This window comes from Pleurodeles waltl, chromosome 5 (genome assembly GCF_031143425.1).
Source record: "Pleurodeles waltl isolate 20211129_DDA chromosome 5, aPleWal1.hap1.20221129, whole genome shotgun sequence".
Taxonomy (NCBI): domain Eukaryota; kingdom Metazoa; phylum Chordata; class Amphibia; order Caudata; family Salamandridae; genus Pleurodeles; species Pleurodeles waltl.
Window position 1 is genome coordinate 81,715,315 of NC_090444.1, and position 24,757 is coordinate 81,740,071.

A 24,757-nucleotide genomic window follows, 5' to 3' on the forward strand; every position below is an offset into this window, starting at 1 on the left:
CCTACACAGATAGTCGGTTAAGTTTCAGGGGGCACCTCTAAGGTGCCCTCTGTGGTGTATTTTACAATAAAATGTACACTGGCATCAGTGTGCATTTATTGTGCTGAGAAGTTTGATACCAAACTTCCCAGTTTTCAGTGTAGCCATTATGGTGCTGTGGAGTTCGTGTAAAACAGACTCCCAGACTATATACTCTTATGGCTACCCTGCACTTACAATGTCTAAGGTTTTGCTTAGACACTGTAGGGGCACAGTGCTCATGCACTGGTACCCTCACCTATGGTATAGTGCACCCTGCCTTAGGGCTGTAAGGCCTGCTAGAGGGGCGTCTTACCTATACTGCATAGGCAGTGAGAGGCTGGCATGGCACCCTGAGGGGAGTGCCATGTCGACTTACTCATTTTGTTCTCACTAGCACACACAAGCTGGTAAGCAGTGTGTCTGTGCTGGGTGAGGGGTCTCTAGGGTGGCATAATACATGCTGCAGCCCTTAGAGACCTTCCCTGGCATCAGGGCCCTTGGTACCAGAGGTACCAGTTACAAGGGACTTATCTGGATGCCAGGGGGGGCCAATTGTGGAATCAAAAGTACAGGTTAGGGAAAGAACACTGGTGCTGGGGCCTGGTTAGCAGGCCTCAGCACACTTTCAATTCAAAACATAGCATCAGCAAAGGCAAAAAGTCAGGGGGTAACCATGCCAAGGAGGCATTTCCTTACAATATTGGATTTCCTGCATGAGGTTTTTGGAAGGCTACAAACAATTGTTTTGTCTTGCGAAATTGTTTTGTCCTATCAATGTAATAATTTAATGCTCTTTTGATGTCTAATGTATGTAAGGCTCTTTTGGCTAACGAGTCTGGTTGTGGAAAAAAGACTGGGAGTTACACTGTTTGGTTTAGGTGGAACGGTGATATAACTTTTGGTAAAAAATTGGGATTTGTGCGTAGAACCACTTTATGTTTGTGTATTTGTATAAGGGGTTCTTGTATAGTAAATGCTTGTATTTCACTTACTCTTCTAAGAGATGTGATAGCTATTAGGAAGGCTACTTTCCAGGTTAAGTATTGCATCTCACAAGAGTGCATGGGTTCAAATGGTGGACCCATGAGTCGTGTTAAAACAATATTGAGGTTCCATGAGGGAACTGGTGGTGTTCTCGGGGGTATGATTCTCTTTAGACCCTCCATAAATACTTTGATGACTGGGATTCTAAAGAGTGATTTTGAATGTGTAATCTGCAGATAGGCAGATATTGCTGTGAGATGTATTTTAATGGAGGAAAAAGCTAGCTTTGATTTTTGTAAGTGGAATAAGTAGCTTACAATGTTTTTTACGGACGCATGTAGTGGTGGAATTTGATTATTATGGCAGTAATAAACAAATCTTTTCCATTTATTTGCGTAACAATGTCTTGTAGTAGGTTTCCTAGCTTGTTTAATGACCTCCATACATTCTTGTGTAAGGTCTAAATGTCCAAATTCTAAGACTTCAGGAGCCAGATTGCTAGACTGAGCGATGCTGGATTCGGGTGTCTGATCTGTTGTTTGTGTTGAGTTAACAGATCTGGTCTTTTTGGTAGTTTGATATGAGGTACTACTGACAGATCTAGTAGTGTTGTGTACCATGGTTGGCGAGCCCAAGTTGGTGCTATTAGTATTAGTTTGAGTTTGTTTTGACTCAATTTGTTTACCAGATACAGAAGGAGTGGGAGAGGGGGAAAAGCGTTCCAGCAATGTCCAGTGGTGCACAACCTCGTGGCACAGGGGCCATGATTCCACTCTACCCCGTTTATTGCAGCTCCACATGGTGGTGGTGTCCTTGAACACGTGAACTAGGCTTCCCTTGATGGAAGGGAAGAAGGCCTTCAATGCCAAGCGGATCGCTCTCAACTTCATCAAGCTGATGTGGAGCTGAGACTCCCCTGGAAACCGAAGTCTTCTGATCTCCACCTCTTTCAGTCTGATGCTGCGCCCACTGGGATTTCAGTGCTACTGTCTCATAGGCTCTCATTATCCTAATGAGACTACTGGATTATTGGGCGGCAAAATCATTCACAGTGTGGGGGACTAAGTCTAACCCACGGCGAAGGACCCTTGTCACCCTGAATCCGGGTTGTGCTCCGGCTAACTAGCAGTGCCTTACCTCTCCCAGAGGGAAGAGACAATTGGGCAGCCGAGCGCATGACATCTTAGTTCTTCCCAGGGAAGTCGTGGTCACTCAGGTCACAACCAGTTCTCTTGTAAAAAGTTTGATCTCATATATAAATGACAAAGGCAGTTTGAGTTTTAAAGATTGGTTTAATAAAACAACTGCATTTTAGATAACAAGGCGTGAGCCACAATAACCAGAACCATACAACACAGTAGGATTGAAATAGTAACGAGGAGAGTGAAACATAAGAATAATGCTATCATAGTGCAACTAGATTACGTTCTCTCTCTAAGTTATATTATGAGCACAACATGTTAAGCTCTAAGCCTGCCTTTCAGGTTCCCCCGGGAGGACATCAACCCTCATACCTGAGCAAAAGCCTGTGATCTGGATCAGCATCTGCAACAGGGCAGTCAGCATCTAGTGGTGGGTTCCTGGTCGGAATCTCCCTCTTACGTGTACCGGGACTAGAAAGTGTTTTTATACTATTGATGTGAACTAACTTCCCGATGTTCCTGCGTAAGAATGTGTACTGTCTACGAAACATAAAGACTAAACTTCTACCACGTCTATCGGCAATGTACCAGACTGTATCCTTGACTGAAGCACACAGTGATTGTTTGAGAACTACAGTGCTGAAGTAGGCTAAACAGTGTGATAGAAGAAAATAAAACAAAACCATGAACTGGTTATTGTAAAATAACAGTGCAAGGCTAAATAAAATGCATCTAGGGCAAAGTGCAAAGAGGCCTAATACTTTAAGCAAACACGCAAAAAGCTACATTCAAAATGACTACACTACACTACCAGCAGGACTCAGGAGGCCATGGGCCAAGCTGTCTCAGAGTCAGTCTCACCAAAATCCAGGATAGAGGCTGAAACATTGAAATCATTGTCTGAATATCATGCACTTGCCGTTCCAGAGGATAAGCCTAATACTGCACTGTGCCCAAATGGTTCTCATGAAATGGAGAATCTGAGAGGGAGTCAGGTGTGACTTCAGCATGCTCATAGTGAACCCCAGTAAATGCTGGAGGTCCACCATAGTCTGGAGGTAGATTAAGACTGCCTGGGGCAAGCACACCATCACTAGCCAGTCATCTAGGAAGGGGAAGCCTGAACCCCTGACCTCAGCAGATGGGCTGCAAACACCGCCATGACCTTTGTGAATACCTCAGGTGCGCTGGTGAGGTCAAAGGGGAGCACAGCAAACTGAAAGTACTCTTGGCCCACCTTGAGCTGCAGGTAACATGTGCAGGCCAGCAAAACAAGTATGTTAAAATAGGGGGACTGCAAGTCTAATGCTACTATGTGGTCTCCAGGGTCCAGGACAGACAAGACCTGAGCCAATGTGAGCATTTTAAATTTCTCAATTTTCAGGACGTACTTGAGATTGCACAGGTCTAGTACATGGTGGAGGCCTTGGTTCTTTTTCGGCACCAGAAAGTAGCAGGAAGAGCAACCACAACCTGCTTCTGTCAGCACCCTCTCAATGGCTCCTATGGCCCATGGCAGCAAGGACCATGGGGATTCTGTAAATGGAAGGGTGTAACCCTGCTGAACAATTTGAAGCACCCATTTGTCCAAGGTAATGGATTGTAACTGGGGCAGGCGGTGCTTGACACTGCCACCGACCAGTTGCTCGTTAGGGTGAGAGAGCATATTAAAGGGGTTTGGAGGTTGCAGCTACCATACTGGGCAGATCCCTCGCCTTGGGTCACATTGGGCTTGTGGCAACCGCATCCGCAGCCATGAAAGTACTGGGGGGCTAGTTGGCCATGGTGGCTGGGCAGGAAAAACACAGTTGGGAGCCCCTGTCGTTCACACAGAAGGGGCAAAAGGCAGAGGGGGTGCTGATGTGGGGCCGTGGAGAGTCCCAGCAACTGCGAGGTGGCCCTGCTATCCTTAACGCACTCAATAGCTAAATTGACCTTACCACCAGAGAGACAAGTGCTATCTAAGGGCATGTCCATAAGGGATGCCTGGACATCTCCCGAAAAGCAAGTAGACCTCATCCAGGTGTGGCAATGGAGTGCCACTGACAAAGAAGGCTGTCTGCCTAACGAGTCGGTCGTATCTAGTCAGCTGCATCCCGGTCATTTGTAAAAGCTTGGGTCAGGATGGCTTGGACCTGCTTCAAGACCATGGGCAGCACCTGGGCAACCGAATGCTGGATGGGGAATACCAGTAAAAGGGTCACGCAGTGTACACCAACCGCAGTGCAAGGCTGGCGGAAGAGAACAACCTCTTGCCAAAGGTGACAGGCCTCTTGGAATCCCAATCCGGGTGTCTAAAAGAATACACCAGGGTAGACTTTGGACATGGAGGCCTGTACAACCACTCTCTACAGGGTGGGGTGCTACGTAAAGAAAGATAGGTCCCTAGGAGTGGGGCAATGGCGGCGGGCAATTGTCCTGTGCACAGGAGTCCCTGCCCTGTGCAGGGCGTGGCCCATGCCCCAAGCAAAACGTGTATGGGGGTTTTATTAAAAAGGAAGGAGAGGTTCTGTGGGGGCAATTCCCTGCTGAAGCATCTATGTGTAGACATTCGTCTTAACTGCCACCGAGGGCAGCATAAGGTCCAGGACCTCAGCCGCCTTCCTCGCCACCATGGCAAATTAAGCCCTTCCTCCATAGCCACACATAAAAGAGAGACTAAGCCAGTGTCTGGGGAGGGGTCTAAACCACAGGGATCCACCAGGTCCTCATACCAGTTATTCTAGGCTCTTCCTTGGCGTTGGGATAATGATCCTCCCAAATCGTATGCCCAGAGGGCCTAATGAATTAAGAAGGCACTGTCTCTGAATCGGGAGGTCGCACTCCAGCTGTTGCCAGAGCTGACGCTGGGCGACGCTAGTATGGCTCTGTATTAGATTCTGGCACAATGATTAAGTCAGCACCGTCGTGTGGTGCTGGCTCTAGATATGCGCCCCTGCAACGGACTCTGCGGAAAGCTGTGGCCTTGCAACCAGAGCCTATTTGGATCCAGGGATAGATCTAAATGACCACACTGGCACCAAGGGAAAACCCGCCAGCAGGAATCCAGTTGGGGCATCAACCATCAGTTCTGGTGCTGGGACTTTGATGAGCTAGTCATCTATGTCGGGAAACATCCTTACTACTTGCTATCACAAACAGCTGCAATGTCACAGGGTCCAGATACTTGGTGAAAACTTTGGGTGGCGAAGGAAGAACAAAACTCACCATACTGAACTTAAAGTGCTCACCCTTGACTATGAAAAGGTGACACTTCCTGTGCCTATGGTGAAATGGAAACACCCACAGTCATCCTTGTTAATCGACTAATACCTTGAAAAAATAAATAATTAGCTGATTTTCTTCCCCCACCAGAAAAAATCTTTAAAAAAACATTCCTGATTGTGGTGGGGCTTTCGCACAAGCTATATTGACTGTTAGGCATCCAGATGTTGCTGGTGTTCCTGCTTGTCACAACTGTCACCTCTCTCACCTCTGGGTTATGACGCGATACTGGAGGTCTTAAAGGAAAGGTGCAAGTATTCTTTGATTGTGCTTTAATGTAGCCTATTGGTTAACAATGTCTGTGCATTCCCTTACAGTTTTTCTCTTCAATAAAGGCTGTGTTCTTACGCTCTTTGCTCTTTTCTCTTCTGATTTATAGATGTCTGATCTGTTGGTTGTGTTGAGTTAACAGATCTGGTCTGTTTGATGTGGGGAACCACAGATAGGTCCAACAGTGTGGTGTACCAAGGTCGGCGTGCCCAAGTTGGTGCTCTAAGTATTAGTTTGAGTTTGTTTTGACTCAGTTTGTTGACCAGATAAGGAATGAGCGGGAGAGGGGGAAAAGCGTAAGCAAATATCCCTGACCAGCTGATCCATAGAGCATTGCCCTTTGACTGAGCGTGTGGGTATCTGGACGCGAACTTTTGGCATTTTGCGTTTTCTTTTGTAGCAAGCAGATCTATTTTTGGTGTCCCCCAGTGGTGGAAGTGATATTGTAGGATCGGGGGATGTATTTCCCACTCGTGAGTTTGTTGGTGATCTCGACAGATTGTCGGCTAACTGATTGTGAATGCCTGGTATATCATGTGCTATTAGGCGAATGTTGTTGTGAATTGCCCAATGCCCATTTTTTTGTGCTAAGAGACACAGTTGTGACGACTGCGCCCCCCCCGTTTGTTTAGATAATACATTGTTGTCATATTGTCTGTTTTGAAAAGAATGTGTTTGTAGGATAGCAGGGGCTGAAAGGCTTTTATTGTTAGAAAGACTGCTAACAGCTCTAGGTGATTTATGTGCATTTGTTTATGCTGATTGTCCCATTGCCCTTGTATGCTGTGATTGTTGAGGTGTGCTCCCCACCCAATCATGCATGCGTCTGTTGTGAAAATGACTTGAGACACTAGGTCTTGGAAAGGCCGCCCTTTGTTTAAATTTACCTGGTTCCACCATTGAAGTGAAGAGTGTGTTTGGCGGTCTTATCAACACTAGATCTTGGAGTTGACCCTGTGCCTGCGTCCATTGTTTTGCTAGGCACTGTTGTAAGGGCCGCATGGATAGCCTTGCGTTTGGGACAATAGCTATGCATGAGGACATCATGCCTAATAGTTTCATCACAAACCTGACTGTGTATTGTTGGTTTGGTTGGATGTTTGATTTTATATTTTGAAACGACTGCACCCTTTGTGGACTTGGAGTGGCAGTTGCTCTTTGTGTGTTGAGTGTTGCTCCCAAGTATTGTTGTATTTGGGACGGCTGTAAACAAGATTTTTGGTAATTGATAGAAAACCCTAGTTTGTGTAGAGTATTGTAAGGAAATGCCTCCTTGGCAGGGTTATCCCCTGACTTTTTGCCTTTGCTGATGCCAAGTTATGATTTGAAAGTGTGCTGAGGCCTGCCAACCAGGCCCCAGCACCAGTGTTCTTTCCCTAAACCTGTACCTTTGTTTCCACAATTGGCACACCCTGGCATCCAGGTAAGTCCCTTGTAACTGGTACCCCGGGTACCAAGGGCCCTGATGCCAGGGAAGGTCTCTAAGGGCTGCAGAATGTTTTATGCCACCCAAGGGACCCCTCACACAGCACAGACACACTGCTTGCCAGCTTGTGTGTGCTGGTGGGGAGAAAAAGACTAAGTCGACGTGGCACTCCCCTCAGGGTGCCATGCCAACCTCACACTGCCTGTGGCATAGCTAAGTCACCCTTCTAGCAGGCCTTACAGCCCTAAGGCAGGGTGCACTATACCACAGGTGAGGGCATAGCTGCATGAGCACTATGCCCCTACAGTGTCTAAGCAAAACCTTAGACATTTTAAGTGCAGGGTAGCCATAAGAGTATATGGTCTGGGAGTCTGTCAAAAACGAACTCCACAGCTCCATAATGGCTACACTGAATACTGGGAAGTTTGGTATCAAACTTCACAGAATAATAAACCCACACTGATGCCAGTGTTGGATTTATTAAAAAATGCACACATCTTAGAGATGTCCCCTGTATTTTACCTAATTGTTCAGTGCAGGACTGACTGGTATGTGCCAGCCTGCTGCTGAGAGACGAGTTTCTGACCCCATGTGGTGAGGGCCTTTGTGCTCTCTGAGGACAGAAACAAAAGCCTGCTCTGGGTGGAGATGCTTCACACCTCCCCCCCTGCAGGAACTGTAACACCTAGCAGTGAGCCTCAAAGGGTCAGGCTTCGTGTTACAATGCCCCAGGGCACTCCAGCTAGTGGAGATGCCCGCCCCCTGGACACAGCCCCCACTTTTGGCGGCAAGTCCAGGGGAGATAATGAGAAAAACAAGGAGGAGTCACCCACCAGTCAGGACAGCCCCTAAGGTGTCCTGAGCTGAGGTGACCCCTGCCTTTAGAAATCCTCCATCTTGATTTTGGAGGATTCCCCCAATAGGAATAGGGATGTGCACACCTCCCCTCAGGGAGGAGACACAAAGAGGGTGTAACCCCCTCAAGGACAGTAGCCATTGGCTACTGCCCTCTCAGACCTAAACACACCCCTAAATTCAGTATTTAGGGGCACCCCCAGAACCTAGGAAACTAGATTCCTGCAACTTAAGACGAAGAAGGACTGCTGAGCTGAAAAACCTGCAGAGAAGACGGAGACACCAACTGCTTTGGCCCCAGCTCTACCGGCCTGTCTCCCCACTTCAAAAGAACTGCTCCAGTGACGCGTTCCACAGGGTCCAGCGACCTCTGAAGCCTCAGAGGACTACCCTGCATCTAAAAGGACCAAGAACTCCCGAGGACAGCGGCTCTGCCCCAAGGAAGAAGCATCTTTGCAACAAAGAAGCAACTTTGAAAGAACACACGTTTCCCGCCGGAAGCGTGAGACTGCACTCTGCACCTGACGCCCCCGGCTCGACTTGTGGAGAACCAACACTACAGGGAGGACTCCCAGACAACTGCGAGCCCGTGAGTAGCCAGAGTTGACCCCCCTAAACCCCACAGCGACGCCTGCAGAGGGAATCCAGAGGCTCCCCCTGACCGCGACTTCCTGCTCCTAAGAACCCGACGCCTGGTAAGGACACTGCACCCGCAGCTCCCAGGACCTGAAGGATCCGACCTCCAGTGCAGGAGTGACCCCCAGGTGGTCCTCTCCTTGCCCAGGAGGTGGCTACCCCTTGCCTGCATCGCTGAAGAGACCCCTAGGTCTCCCATTGAACTACATTGCAAACCCGACGCCTGTTTGCACACTGCACCCAGCCGCCCCCGTGGCGCTGAGGGTGTACTTTTTGTGCTGACTTGTGTCCCCCCCTGGTGCCCTACAGAACCCCCCTGGTCTGCCCTCCGAAGACGCGGGTGCTTACCTGCTGGCAGACTGGAACCGGGGCACCCCCTTCTCCATCGAAGCCTATGCGTTTTGGGCACCACTTTGACCTCTGCACCTGACCGGCCCTGAGCTGCTGGTGTGGTAACTTTGGGGTTGCCCTGAACCCCCAACAGTGGGCTATCTTGAACCCAACTTTGAACCCTGTAGGTGGTTTACTTACCTGCAAAACTAACAAACACTTACCTCCCCCAGGAACTGTTGAAAATTGCACTGTGTCCAGTTTTAAAATAGCTTATTGCCATTTGTGTGAAAACTGTATATGCTATTTTGCTAATTCAAAGTTCCTAAGGTTCCTAAGTGAAATACCTTTCATTTAAAGTATTGTTTGTAAATCTTGAACCTGTGGTTCTTAAAAACTAAGAAAATATATTTTTCTATAAAAAAACCTATTGGCCTGGAATTGTCTTTGAGTGTGTGTTCCCCATTTATTGCATGTGTGTGTACAACAAATGCTTAACACTACCATCTGATAAGCCTACTGCTCGACCACACTACCACAAAATAGAGCATTAGAATTATCTCTTTTTTCCACTATCTTACCTCTAAGGGGAACCCTTGGACTCTGTACATGCTATTTCTTACTTTGAAATAGTGCATACAGAGCCAACTTCCTACAACCCCCCTGAGCCCCCCCAGCGACGCCTGCAGAGGGAATCCAGAGGCTCCCCCTGACCGCGACTGCCTGCTTCTAAGAACCCGACGCCTGGTAAAGACACTGCACCGCAGCCCCCAGGACCTGAAGGATCCGACCTACAGTGCAGGAGCGACCCCCAGGTGGCCCTCTCCCTTGCCCAGGTGGTGGCTACCCCGAAGAGCCCCTCCCTTGCCTGCCTGCTTCACTGAAGAGACCCCTGGGTCTCCTATTGAACTCCATTGCAAACCTGACGCCTGTTTGCACTCTGCACCCGGCCGCTGAGGGTGTAATGTTTGTGCTGACTTGAGCCCCCCCGGTGCCCTACAAAACCCCGCTGGTCTGCCCTCCGAAGACAAGGGTACTTATCTGCTGGCAGACTGGAACCGGGGCACCCCCTTCTCCATTGGAGCCTATATGTTTTGGGCACCACTTTAACCTCTGCACCTGACCGGCCCTGAGCTGCTGGTGTGGTAACTTTGGGGTTGCCCTGAACCCCCAACGGTGGGCTACCTTGGACCCAACTTTGAACCCTGTAGGTGGTTTACTTACCTGCAAAACTAACAAATACTTACCTCCCCCAGGAACTGTTGAAATTTGCAGTGTCTAGTTTTAAAATAGCTTATTGCCATTATTGTGAAAACTGTACATGCTATTTTGCTGATTCAAAGTTCCTATGATACCTAAGTGAATTACCTTTCATTTGAAGTATTGATTGTAAATCTTGAACCTGTGGTTCTTAAAATACACTAAGAAAATATATTTTTCTATACAAAAACCTATTGGCCTGGAATTGTCTTTGAGTGTTTGTTCCTCACTTATAACCTGTGTGTGTACAACAAATGCTTAACACTACCCTCTGATAAGCCTACTGCTCGACCACACTACCACAAAATAGAGCATTAGAATTATCTCTTGTTGCCACTATCTTACCTCTAAGGGGAACCCTTGGACTCTGTGCATGCTATTTCTTACTTTGAAATAGCACATACAGAGCCAACTTCCTACAAGTATCTATTACTAATTGCGTGTGAACGTGACATTGTTGTTGAGTGCTGGCTTTTATTAGCCAATCGTCCAGATATGGGAATACGTGCATGTGATGTCTTCTTATATGAGCTGCTACTACAGCTAGGCATTTTGTAAATACCCTGGAGGCTGTTGTTATTCCGAATGGCAACACTTTGAATTTGTAATGTTTGCCTTGTATTACAAACCTGAGGTATTTCCTGTGAGATGGATGGATGGGTATGTGAAAATACGCATCCTTGAGATCCAGTGTTGTCATGTATTCCCCTTGTTTTAGTAAGGGAACTACGTCCTGAAGTGTTACCATGTGGAAATGATCTGATTTGATGAAGAGATTCAGTGTTCTGAGATCTAAGATAGGCCTTAACGTTTTGTCTTTATTTGGGATAAGGAAATACAGGGAGTAAACGCCTGTCCCTTTTTGGTGATAGGGTACTAACTCTACGGCTTGTTTTTGTAGCAGTGCTTGGACCTCTATTTGTAATAGATCTAAGTGTTGTGGAGACAATTTGTGCGGTTTTGGTGGAACATCTGGAGGGAATGTTGGGAACTCTATGCAATAACCATGTTGGATAATTGATAGGACCCACGTGTCTGTGGTAATGTGTGTCCAATTGTGGTTGTATTTGGTCAGCCTCCCCACCACCGGTGATAGGTGTTGGGGAAGTGTGACATTAAAGTCACTGTTTGCTAGGGCTTGGTTTGGAGGGCTGGAATTTCCCTCTTCCTCGTGGGAATTGTCCTCTGTAGGAACCACGAACCGCCCCCCCCCCCCCCCCCCCCCCCTCTGGTACTGAGATTGGTAGGTGGGTTTTGTTTCGGAGGTGGATGGTTCTGATGTCTAAACCCCCCCCCAAACTGTGGTTTCCTAAATGTTCCTCTGTATTGTAAGGAGTAGAGCGCACCCATGGCTTTGGCTGTGTCCGTATCTTTTTTCATTTTCTCGATTGCGGAATCCACTTCCGGACCAAATAACTGCTGTTGAATAAACGGCATATTCAATACCGCCTGTTGTATTTCTGGCTTAAATCCAGAACTTCGCGCCATGCATGCCTTCGAATAGTCACTGCTGTGTTTACAGTCCGTGCTGCTGTATCAGCAGAGTCTAGGCAGACCGGATTTGGTTACTTGATATGGCCTGTCCCTCTTCGACACTTGTTGGGCACGTTTTTGGTGTTTTTTGGGCAAATGCTGCATGATGTTTTACATTTCGTCCCAGTGCGCCCTGTCATAGCGGGCAAGTAGTGCTTGTGAGTTGGCAATTCGCCACTCATTGGCTGCTTCGATGCCTCTCTTTTTCCCGATGCGTCGTATTTTCGACTCTCTATGTCAGGGGGTGGTGCATCCCCTGATTGTGAATTAGCCCTTTTCCTTGGAGCCCACACAACCACTGAGTCCGGAGGGAGCTGTTGAGTAATAAACACCGGGTCTGACGGGGCGGTTTATATTTCTTTTCGACCCTTGGCGTGATGGCTCTCCCTTTTACAGGTTCTTGGAAGACCTGTTGTGCATGTTTCAGCATGCCCGGTAACAACAGCAAACTTTGGTTCTGAGTGCATTGTTACGTTAGCTGCTCTGGCTAGTACTTGCGTGTATGCTGTACTGTCCTGAAGGCTTAGTTGGATAAGACTCTGGGCTGTTGTCTGATATAGGTGTTCGTATAGATCCCAAGGATCCACATCATCTTGAGTCATCCCAGTGTGTGTGGGTGACTGCACGATCGGTGTACCCACTGGTGACAATTGTGGCGATTGCAGTAGGGATGTTTGTGGTGAGAAACGTGGTGGTGGTGACTTTTCTCTAACCACTTTGGCTTTCGGTTGCATCTCTGTCTCTTGAAAAGCCAGTTTTCTTTTTGACTCGAGTGGCGGGATGGTTTGTATCTTCCCCGTGTCCTTCTGGATTTGTAACCTTGGCTGTGTTTGGTCATGTTCTTCTAAATCCAGTTCCAGCTCAAATCTGTGTTTTTCTTTGAGCTGCAGAGAAAGCCCTTGCTCTTAAGTGTAGGAAGAACGTTTCGGCTCCGAAGCCGTTTTTTTCGGTACCGAAATTCCCATCTAAATTGTCTTTTTCGGTTCTGATAAGCTCTTTCGCGGCTTGCCCGACTCGATTACTCGATAACTTTTTTCGGTGCCGGATTCTCGACCGGAGTCGGAAGTCTTCGGCAAATCTTTGGCCTTTTTTGGTGCCGATGTTACTTGGTCACCTTCTTTTCTGTGGGTTGAGCCATGGCCTTCTGGCAGTGGCGTTCCCCGTGGCCTTTTGGGTGTGACCCTGGGTGTGGGACGGGGCAGGTGTACTCACAGTTTGCCGCGCCGTCGAAGGTCGATCACCGTCAGATTCATCCGAGTACGATTCTTGGATGGAAATTCTCATCTCTTCTTCCTCGACGTTGAGATGTTGTTTCAGCTTCGACGCCATTTTTAGTCATCTTGCGCGTCGATCCCTTAAGGTCTTCTTGGATCGAAACGCTCTGCAAGCTTCACAAGTATCCGCTCTGTGTTCGGGCGACAAATACAGGTTACAGATCCGGTGCTGGTCTGTATAAGGATACTTTGCGTGACACTTAGGACAGAAACAGAAGGGGGTCCAGTCCATTAGTGTTCGACGACGTGTGTGGTCGGGCCGACCAGGCCTTGGTGAAGAGTGGAAGCCCCGAAGGGCCGCCGAAGCGGTTTTGATGTCGGTGCCGATACGATAAAACTAAACCAGTACCGAACGGAAACAATACCGACAAATTTTTTGATTCTTTTCTAAGTTTCCCGATTCGAAATACGGAGCGAAGAGGAACACGTCCGAACCCAATGGCGGAAAGAAAACAATCTAAGATGGAGACGACGCCCATGCGCAATGGAGCCGAAAGGGAGGAGTCCCTCGGTCTCGTGACTCGAAAAGACTTCTTCGAAGAAAAACAACTTGTAACACTCCGAACCCAACACTAGATGGCAGGATAATGCACAGCATGTGTATCTGCAGCTACACATGCCATCGAACACACACACACACATATATATATATATATATATATATATATATATATATATAGGATATGTGCTCTGAGGTCCCCGCACGCGGGTCGGAATATTCAGTGCTTATGACTACTGATGAGGATCCCCTGGAAGAGAACCTGGTTGCCCATTGGCTACCAACCGAACCCTGCCCTGAGGGCATTTTCTGAGCATAAGAGGAGCACACCTGGGATCCAGACCTCTGATCTCAACCAACATGGAAGAAGGAGCAAAGAAAGACTGTCCTGCTGCACTGAGCGACCAGCAAAGAGAGGCTGGACCGCTAAAGACTGCACATGGTGCACCTGGAGGCTAGCGAAGTAGGGGACTGGGCCTGCTGAATCCTGTTTAAGGGGAAGCTGCAAGAGCCCAGTCAAGCCAAGAGAACTGCAAGAACCAGCTGACTGGCCTCCTATTCGCAGCACAGGGACACAACAGCTGAAGGCTGCTTGGGCAAGTTGGTAGCCCAAAGTCTTCAAGCCGCTACCACCGCCGCCATGCAGCACTAAGGACCAGGACCCGACGCACAGAGTTGCACTGGGTTCGCTGAGCCCAGGGTGCTGCTGGAGAATTGCTGTGACCCTTGCAAGGCAACCTATAGACCCAGGAGGGATTGGCCTGTGACTGGACTTCAGAAAGGCTGGAGAGGACTTTGTAGGACGTTGACCCTGCAACCAGGACACCCTCCCCATCTTCATGGACAGAGGAATCCCTGCAGGAAGACCCCGTCAACTGCATCGCCTCCACCACATCCCTGGAGCATCTTCATATTCCTTCATCTCTTGCATCAGGACCACTCCATAGTAATCCACTGCACTGCAGATGAAGGGCCTTAAACTGGTGGAGGACTGCTTCTCCTGTGGAGGCAAGTGTTTCTAAGGGCCATGCTGGTCCCCCTGACTAGCTCCCTGCCAGAGTTGACAGACTGCATTGACACCTAAGTTTTCCTTGAAAAAGTTTCCAAGTGTCCAATTCGTTGAATTTTCCAAGATTTGCTTGCGGTTGAGTGAAAATACGTAATTACTGTTTATCCATATCTCCTGAAGCCTCCAGTGGATCTTTTTTGGTCAAGTGTCTAAATTCTAAAAAAAAAAAAAAAAAAAAAAAGTCTCTTTTTAAAAACTGGTGTCGGACTTCTTTAGTGGGGTGTCAAATTCTTCAACTTTTTTGGTGCTGTTTGAATGCTTTACACTTGTTCTCTGTGTATGTCTTGCTACTCAGTGCCATAGTTACCAAGGGGTGACCTTAGGGTTTGACAGGCCGAACCTTAGGGTCTGAAAGGAGCTGGTAAGTTTATTATATGGCATCCTTAGGGTGGTCTTACCCCAGACATTTTGCCTTTTGCCTCCTGTGTTTTTGCTGTATCTTTATGTTGGCCGTAGGACTCTGGGAACTTTACCACTGCTAACCAGTGCTAAAGTGCATGTGCCTCTCCCCTAAACAAGGCAACATCGGTGTATCCACAAATTACATTTAATTTACATGTAAGACCCCTGTAAAGTGGTATACCATATACCCAGGGCCTGTAAATAAAATACTACTTGTGGGCCTGCAGCACTGATTGTACCACCCACTCAGGTAGACCTGTGAACATGCATCAGGCCTGCCTCTGCAGACCATGTGTGCGCAGTCTCGCTGCCACCCCGACTTGGTATTTAAAACCTGTGGCGTAGCCTTAAGCTCCAGTTTTCTTACACATAAGTCAACTCAAAAGTAGGCCCTGTGTAGCCCATAGGGCAAAGTGCCATGCAATCAAAAAGGCAGGACATGTACTTTTAAGTTTTCATGTCCTGACAATGAAAAACTCTCAAAGTAATTTTTCATTACTGTGAGGCCTGCCCCTCTCACAGGCCAGCATTGGGAATGCCTTAAAACACTTTAAGTTGTAACTCCTGATCTGAAAGGAGTAGCTGCATCATGTTTATTATCACTGGAATGGTCATGATAAATATTCTTTACTGGTCAAGTCGGATTTATTATTACTATTTTAGAAATGCCGCTTTTAAAAAGTGGGCATTTCTCTGCTCTCACAGCCCTGTATGTCAACAGCCTATCTTCAATAAACATTTAACCTAAACTGGTTGACAGCTACACTTGTGCATTCCCTCCAGGCAGCCACAACACATCATACTCAAATGCATCTGCATATTGATGGGTCTTCCTGGGGAGGAGGTTGGGAGGGGCTCACACATACACTTCAAAGGGTACTGACCAGAGTCCCTACAAAGGGGCTGATTACAAAGGGGGAAGGGGCACCTACGCACTTCACATAAACCTTTTGCAGTCATCCCCCACATTCAATGCACTTTCTAGTATGAGTACTGGGTATCTGACCCACTCAAATCAGTATACTTGTGGACTCAAGGAAACTGCTGGAGTAAAGACTGCTGTGTGCGAGGACTGCCACCCTGCCAAGATTGACTGTTCCCAGGAACCACTGCTCTGCTGCCTCCTGCTGATCTCTTCCCAGTAGCACAGGACTCATCTTCTAGCCCCAGAGCAATTCCAAGGGCTTGCTGACTTTCCTCCGGTTCTGCTAATGGTCTCTGAGACATCAAAGACACGAGCAGCTTTGCTGTACTCTGCCACCTGCTTTCATCAACTCCGAGCAGCTTTGCTGTACTTTGCCACCTGCTTTCGGCAACAACACTGAGTGGCTTTGCTGTACTTTGCCATCTACTTTCATTAACAAGCCCGAGCAGCCTGAATGTGCTTTGTTACCTGCTTTCATCAACTGTACTTTGCTGCCCGCTATTATCAACAGCCCGAACGGCTTTGCTGTACTTTGCCGCTTGCATTCACCAACAACCCCAAGCGGCTTTGCTGTACTTTGTTGCCTGCTGTCATTGACAGCCCCAAGCAGCTCTACTGCACTTTGCCACCCATTTTCATTAAAACCTAGCTCAGCTCTCTTGCAGTTTACCACCCGTTCGCGAAGGATTCAGTAGCGGCCCGGACCACCACCCGCTGCAACCCTTCAGGGCCCCAAGCTGCAGCAGTGACATTCCCTGGAGCCATCGGCCCCACCTCGCAACCTCCCCCGTGGTCCCACCAGCTTCCTTGTAACCGCACAGGAGAAAAACCTTACCCGGGAACTTTACACTTAGCCGTTCTCAAAGAAGAATGCAACTCGGATGTTACCCTAGTCTGTTGAGACAATGCGCTCTTGCGCGGCAGAGTGCCCAGCTTCATCTCTTTATCTCACAATCTTTTATTGCCATTGTTTTAACCTTAAAAAGTGTATAGCTGATGGTTAACAAACTGGCTTTTTGTCGTATTGGTCTTGATTTATGCACATAAACAAGCTTTTTCCACACCTGTGTGTATTGTGGAGTCATTTTGTGGTGTACTTTCTGTGATTACTGTGCGTGTGCTGCACAAATACTTCACACATCGCCTTCCAAGTTAAGCCCCCTCCTCCCGGGCCAACCTAGTGGAGGGTGAGTACAGGTTAATTTAGATTGTGTATTTTAATTTGCCCTGACTAGGACTGTGGCCCCTACTTTGCCAGGGTGCATACCGCTGCCAAAAGACCCAAATTCTAACAGTGCGGATGCACAACCAAACCATATAATAAACCCCATTTCCTCACAGTGATAAATCCACATTTACCTACTGTGTGATTTTTTGTGGTGGGAACACAAGTACAGGAAGAGGTTCTTGGTGGCCTGGTGGCATGGGGTCCTAGGCTGTGAAGGAACTGGCCACAGAACTAGTAGAAATGGTTAAATATGAGGATTTGGTGTTTATGCACAGTAACCAGGGGTTTGTAGTCTGTCATAAAAATTGTCCATTATGTATTTCAAAGATTCAAGAAAAATTCTATTGTATAGGAGGCTGTCAAAGATGTAAGTTGATCAAGATTCATTGGACTCTCAAACAATTACTCATCCTTTGAAAACTATGGGTACATTAAATGTCTATGTCCTGAGGCTTCATTGCTTGATCATCATCACCATTAATAACATGAGAAGTCTCTGAACCTACAATGGATTCCCCAAGACCACTGTCCAGTGCTGACATCTGAGCCTTCTAGGCCAGATGTAGGCTTCTCTCGTGTTTGCAGAGACAGCACTGGTGTTTATCTTACTGGTGAAATTTTCAAATTACAGACATGCTCCAAGCTATAGAGCTCTGGGGTACCACTGATAATATATTTGACAAAGGTCCTGTCAATAATGGTACTGTCAATGAATGTGCCATGGATTGTACAGTCACCGTCATTAGTGTTGAAGCAGTTGTCACCATCAAGGCTGCAGTGGTCATTGACAAAGTCACCTTGTGTTGCAAGACTTCCAGTCTTTGAGAACTTGCCAGCATGATTGCAATGGAAAATCTGAGCAACCCAGCCTATGCAAGGAGTTGAAGCTCTGACTCCTTTTATTTCAATGGCCAGAGTGCGAACCTTATAATAAAGTGGACAGCATATAAAGTGTCATTGAGAGTTGGGCGGGCGGAAAAGGCCACCCGCCAAACTTTCGCTGTCATGTTTCCGCCAGTGCGGCCACCTTCCCGCAGGTCCCATTAGGAGTTCCCCGCTGACCCAGTGGGGAACAGCCCACAACATTGACATCAGTTCATCATTGAGCCGACTACAATGTTAAGTTGCATAGGGTGCAACAGCACCTGTCATGCTTTTCACTGTCTGCAATGCAGACAGTGAAAATGTAGGACAGGGCTGTTCATGGGGGACCCTGCAATGCCCATGCCAAGTGTATGGGCAGTGCAGGGGCCCCATGGGACCCCCTGCACCATGTCTCTGCCAGTTTTTACATAGCGGTGCAACAGGGAATATTCAAGCAATGTCACTCTACAAAAGATCCTGAAGCTAGAAGTTCCCATTTAAGGGGCTCACCTTCACATCCATTTCTCTATGATTTGCACGGTATATTGCCCTTGTGGAACAGGTGTATGAGTGTTCTGTGAACCTAAACAGCTAGATGTGTGATCTCGCAAAATATTAGTACAAGATTTATAGATATTCTGATCATGGAAAAGGTATGCAACATTGTATAATATAAGGTAATAGGAAAAGTTATCAGATATTAATGTTTAAGATCTGTAGGCAGATCACTTGAGTACAAAATAGTTTCAGGGGATTTAAGATGTGTTAAATGCTTTTAGGATTGTTATGCTTTCACTAGAATCAACTAAAGTTTCTCCACTGTCACTGGTATTTTGCGTTGGGATGCTTTCTATTTATCAGGTCCCACTTTATGATCAAAGAAAGTTTGTGGAGCTAAATCATCATATGCTGCCAGTAATCAATGTGTAGAGGTTGAAAATTACCTCTTGTTGGGCAGGTTTTTGATGAAGGCTTAAGAGAAAATAGAGAGAGTTTGCCAGTTGTATTTCACCTGGTTTGACTAATTTAACAATACAAACCAATCAAAGAATTATGGAACGTACTTAATGAGGAGACATTGGGAATGTAAGTTTTCTACAAAAATTTCTCATAAGATTTCCTATGCAGACTGGTGCAACTAAGATAGCTAAGGGGAAAGATCAACAATAGCACCAATGCAATCTAGATTTCCTTTGTAATGAAACAAAATGCTCTGTCCAAGGTTGCTCTTACTGTCAATCTTCTGGGGAAAGGAACAGAATACGACAAACCAGCACTGGTTGTCAATTCTGGAAATAACGGATCTTTCTTTTTCTAAACTAAGTATGTTTTGAAGATTACTTTCCTGAAAAATTAGAATTTAATTTGTTAGCTATTAGTGGATTGCAGTGCTTCAGTAATTTTAATGGCAAACCATTTCCCCTTTTGGTCTAAAAACAGATAGCCACTGTTATTTTACGCTTTGCCTCCTGAACGCAGAAGGTGCTCTTGCAATTTCAACATACAACACTGTCGGGTTTCACCTTCAATAATGTTCTTCTGTTGATCCCTCTGGTGCCCACTTACTCTTCCCCTCTGCTGCACACTGCTACTCCCTTTATTGTTTGTACCAATTAGACATCAAATTAATTGAGCATTCAAGGGACCATTTAGCTCAACTGCCTGAGCTTGTTCTATCATGGTTCATAGTTTAGAGGTCTGCAATTAATGTAATCAGTGATTGCAAACTGTCTATCTGACAATATGACTTCTGACTGTACACAGCACCACCTTTGAGTAGGACTGTATTTTATGTGTGACAAACACTAATTTAGGTAATGCTCAAGCCACTGAATTTATTAGTCAAACTTGCCAATTTTGAACTCCAGATATTTAAAATAGGTAACAATGTTGTATGTCATGTGACATTTACATCCACCCTTTTTTTTTATAGTAGCAGCCAGCTACAAAGTTTATATTATACTCTCCTCTTTTAAAGGTTCTTCTTCATAAAGTCACTTTTAAGCATCTAGTAATGGAACTGGCCATTAAGAACAATGTACAGACTCTCCTTCCACACCATTAAAAAAAGATAGATGAAAGATGCAAGGGAAGTAGGGGAAAAGGCAGCTGGGAAACAATACCAATCAATGTGGATGGATAAATACTGCTCATTTCAACTTGTCCTGTTCCTTACCTACAACAGTTATTGTTTCCACACATAAGAACTTCACGACCACCACAGCATATCGTGCAGTAGGATTGGTAACCATCATCGTCATACTGATACGCACACTCAAGGAAACAGTTCTGTGACAAAATAAAATAAAATATTGATAGTTCTATTTCCATTACAATTATAGTTTAGAGAGACAGAGAGTTCACAGAGTAAAAGATGGGTAGGAAACAAAAGGGAAAGAGAAATCACGTCTCGCGTATGTGAGAGAAAAGCATTAGTTAGTGAAAGACAGTTATGAGTTAGACCTAAAAAAAAAAAAAAAATACAAATAAAAAAATAAAAAAACGTGAGTTTACGGGAATGTGCCCAAGACAGAAAAAATGGGATGAGAAAATTAGAAGAGAGTGAGAGAGAGAAAAACGTGTGTGAGAGATAACAACAGTGGCCTAAGTGCCATTTTGAACAGCAAGTGTTGCAATGAAAGAACAAAAGTTACAAGTGTATTTAAAAACATAGTGCCCCATTATCAGTTTGGCGGATGGGGAGGGTGTCACCTAGGCGGCAACCTCCCCGCATGAGCTATTATAGGTTTCCCTGCTAGGTCGGCGGGTGGAAACCTAAGTTTTTGCCCACCGGTCCAGCGGGAAACAGGCTACAGCATTGTCTTCGGCTCCTAATCGAGCCAACAGCAATGCTGTTGCCTGTAGAGTGCACCAGCATCCTCGCAATGTTCACTCACTGCGACAGTGCTGGCCAGGGAGGCCCCTGCACTGCCCATGCCAAGTGAATGGGCAGTAAAGACCCCCTTACCCTCCCCAGGCCACCTGCACCTGCTCTCCACCAGCCCAGCTAGCAACATGAAACCGCTGAACATGTTTACATAGTGCTCCATTCTGCACTTCTATTGTTTCTAAGAGCAGTAAACATATATGGCTACTACAGAATGTAACAACACTCAATTAATCAACCTTAAAAGGTTAAGAGACTAAACTGACCTTGTATGGATCAAAAATTGTGACCTGCAGCTCACAATAGGTATCAGCAGACACTGTTTAACCTTTGGAGCCATCTTTCCGACTTAACACTCAACAGCACACTGAATAGATAAAAGTACATTTTGTGGCTCACCTTTTCTATTGTTTTTCCTAAAGGACAAGTACTACATGGGAAAGAAGGTATACGCACAAATGTTGATGGCTTCAAGTTAACCTATAAAGATTGTGAATGTTTTGCTAAGTGGTAGCTTTTTTATTTTGGCATTTTTTTTGTATTTTTACTATCAAAGTAGAGAAACAATATAGGCAATGCTCGAAATGAAAGATAGATTTTAATTTTGTCGTGAATACTAAGGTTGCACAGGAATGTAATGCTTAGCAGGCGTAGGCAAATATGAATATATTACTCTGACCTTGAATAAGCAGAAGGGCAACCATCTTACATTTCTACTAATGATACCAGCTTCTGTAGGAATGATCATAAGGGTACAACAGGGGGCATAAACGTAGTAAATTACATCCGATTATAGTCAGTATTTTGACAAATAACCCGACATGTAGAGGGGTGAGTGTCTGAGGAAATAACTTGCATGGGACCTACAGGAGTACTCAACACGCATGGAATCACCTTACCTTTTCTTTGACCTGTTACCAATGTCTGCAAACCTGGTTGGCCTGCATTTCAACAATTTTACAATCTCAGTCACCTCTGTGTTTAGATCAGTGTACAACCCTCCAGACACGGATAACTGAAGTAAGGGTTGTACGTTCTAGGACAGAAAAAGGAGAATAGCCAAATGCCGGTTGTATTGTTTATATGCTTACTTGTTGAGTGTGATTTACTTACGAGTGTGTATGTGGGGTGTGGTGGGGGAGGGACGGGGAATTCAGGGTGCTGGAGAGGCATGGGGTTAGAAGAATGGTACCTGGCTTTCTCAACCTAAAAACCACAGTACACTGCCGGAGAAATCTATGCATGAAAAACTGACAGTGTACACTCACAAGGCATTCTTAATGACCCTACAAGAGCAAATTAATTCCTTGAGTGTGCCCATGTTACAAGAGCATCAAATAATTGTAAAGACGTGAATAACGACCCTTTTTATAAGAATCGTAGTTAATTATCTACAACAGCCACTAATAAAGTGACCAGCAAGGCTAGAGATTTTATAAATGAGAACGAAAAAAACTTAGTGGATCATTTTTATGATGTGGAATACCATTAAAACATACAGCTTTAAATACAAGTTAGCATTCTACACACATTAATTTCCTCTTTCTAGTCTTACTGTTCATGATTTATTCTCACTGTAATCCTTCTTTGTGATCAGTCCTCTTCCCCACTTTCCATACACTTCACCATCAAATGCTTACTTTTGCCTAATTTTCATTTATCCCCAATGTCATATTGTTTCTTTCACTTTGATGCTTTTTTTATTCTGTTATTGTTCATTCCTTTATTTAACTCCCCCCTGTTAAATCGAGGCACTTCTCAATTAAAGAAAACACAAACTTTGCATTTACCTTGCAGTTTTGACACATCCCCCCATTAAAGAGAGGGTGCTCCAGGGAGACATTTAAGCTTCCACAAGAGATGCAGATATCTGGATAGAAGAAAACAAGAAACAATGTTAGGAAAGATAATTTGGCACACGTAATTGCCCTATACCTCTGTGCTCCAGTCAGCATCCACAACTTTGACAAGCCAATGAGTGCCCCGAAAAACATATAGAGCAAAGCCATCAAATTCACCATTAGATGCAACCTCCTCCTACCAGATAGTTTTTTTTGTTGTGAAGTTCCTCTGAACATTTCTGTACCCATGGGCAAACAACCCCCGACTGTGAAGACTGACAGTTTCTGGATAGTTCTAGAAAAATTCTTCAGAGTTTACCCAAATCTCACCTGCCCCAACTAAACAATATAAACGTAGGATGTATCACATGGAGTTATAAAACGTTGTAATTAATTTGTGTGCCATTTTTGAATCCTCAAACAGATCACCTAATTCTATATATACTCTATACATTTTATCAAATGTATAAGCACAATTTTAGTACACTGCATTATACTCCATTTGTTTAACAGGTACGGGATAAAGAGTCCCCGAAAAAAAATACACCCTCTTAAATGAGCACCACCTCTTACCATTAAATGTTCGGTAATAGAGAGAGGATCTTTCCAGCAGTGCTCGACCTGCTAACGGAGGCTAGGCAGCTCACCTGTGTTACCTTTTAATCAGCTTGAAAACCTCACCTTCCCCCCCCCTCCCACCCCTCGGTGTAATTTACTAGGTAAAGACTGCTACCACCCAAAAAACATTCACACTACTGAACCCATATTTACAGGGCTCAGACAGAAGGGCCTGCCTGCAACCTCGTCCTAAATGGAACGAGAGAAGAAAACGCCAGGGTCTCCTGATTCTCAGAATCCCACATCATCCTCCCAGGGATGTGGAATTCCTATCGCCGTATACCCAGGACATATTGATTGGGGTCAAGAGCAACATGTTTTCCTTGGGAAAAATAGGCCCAACCCCCTGCAGCAAAAACCCTTTGGCTGCCAGTTTACAGAGAAGGGAAGCGTCTGCAGTCGATGTAATGTGTGTGTCCATATGTTAATGCTGTTCGAACTTGTATTTGTGGTTCCTTAATGAAAAGCCTTCATCATTAGTGTGAACACTGTGAATATACATTTTGTGGTCACCCTGCACTACTGACAGTGGTTCCAGTAAAAAAAAAAAAAAAAAAAGAAAAGTGTACAACTTTTTTAAAGTTTAACAATATGAGGCTAGGTATAATGCTCCACGAATGCTCTCTGATTAGATGCAAATGTTTGCAGAAGTCTGTAAGCAACAGTGATGATGCTTACAAAATAAAATGGTCAGAAAAAAAGCAAGTAGGAAAAAAAAAAAACGTTTCCCTACTTTGACATTTTAGGTGCTGTTTCTCTGAAGCATCATTTAGTAAAATGTGTTGTTACACGCTTGTAGTTCCAAAAAATATTCCTTATGGAAAATCAGTGTAACCATTTTCAACAAGGTTATGGGAAGCATGAAAATAAACAAGTGTTGGCAAAGCCAACCAATCGAACATTTGTTTTTGAGAGTCTTCTGGTTTCGTCAATGTGTGACTTGTTTTGATGTGGCTTTTGTAACACTTTATTGTTGTGGGAGCTACCAGGCCCTCACCATTGTAACAAACACTGGCAAAAGGTAAAAAAAAAAAAAAAAAAAAAAAAACTTTTGGTCTCAAAAAGCATACATTCTAAGGGGCCACCCTCAGCACAGCACCTGCCCTGAGTGAGTCTGGGGGGGGCCGGTCCATGTTCTTTGAAAGGGGTCCTCCTCCAGTTTTGTTAAGTCACTGATTGAAACTACTTTGTGTGCCAATATGCCCTTTGTGGAAGAGCAGAATGTGATCACTCACAGGAAAGCCAGCCAATAGATAGAGAGAGAAATAGAAGTTCAATAAAAACCAAAATGTGTTTAACGCCAGAACTACTTAGGACCCCAATTCTTAAAGAAAGTCACAAAGTGCACCCATAGTATATGTCTTTGAATTAGCGGCTTTCATGAATTCACAAGAACTTACAGAAGTAGACCAGGAATTCTTACTCTTTG

The 24,757-nt window shown here is 45.5% G+C and overlaps 1 protein-coding gene across 6 annotated transcripts in view; it reads right to left on the minus strand.

Moving 5' to 3' along the window:
• Positions 1-24,757, minus strand: part of DNMT3A (DNA methyltransferase 3 alpha) — a 1,562,966-nt gene that overhangs the window by 360,941 nt on the left and 1,177,268 nt on the right. For all 6 annotated transcript variants that reach the window (XM_069233637.1, XM_069233638.1, XM_069233642.1 and 3 more), the window contains 2 exons: positions 22,660-22,739; positions 20,159-20,271 (listed from right to left, as the gene is read on the minus strand). In XM_069233637.1, the coding sequence (XP_069089738.1) occupies positions 20,159-20,271; positions 22,660-22,739 (193 nt within the window). The remainder of the gene's footprint in view (positions 1-20,158; positions 20,272-22,659; positions 22,740-24,757) is intronic.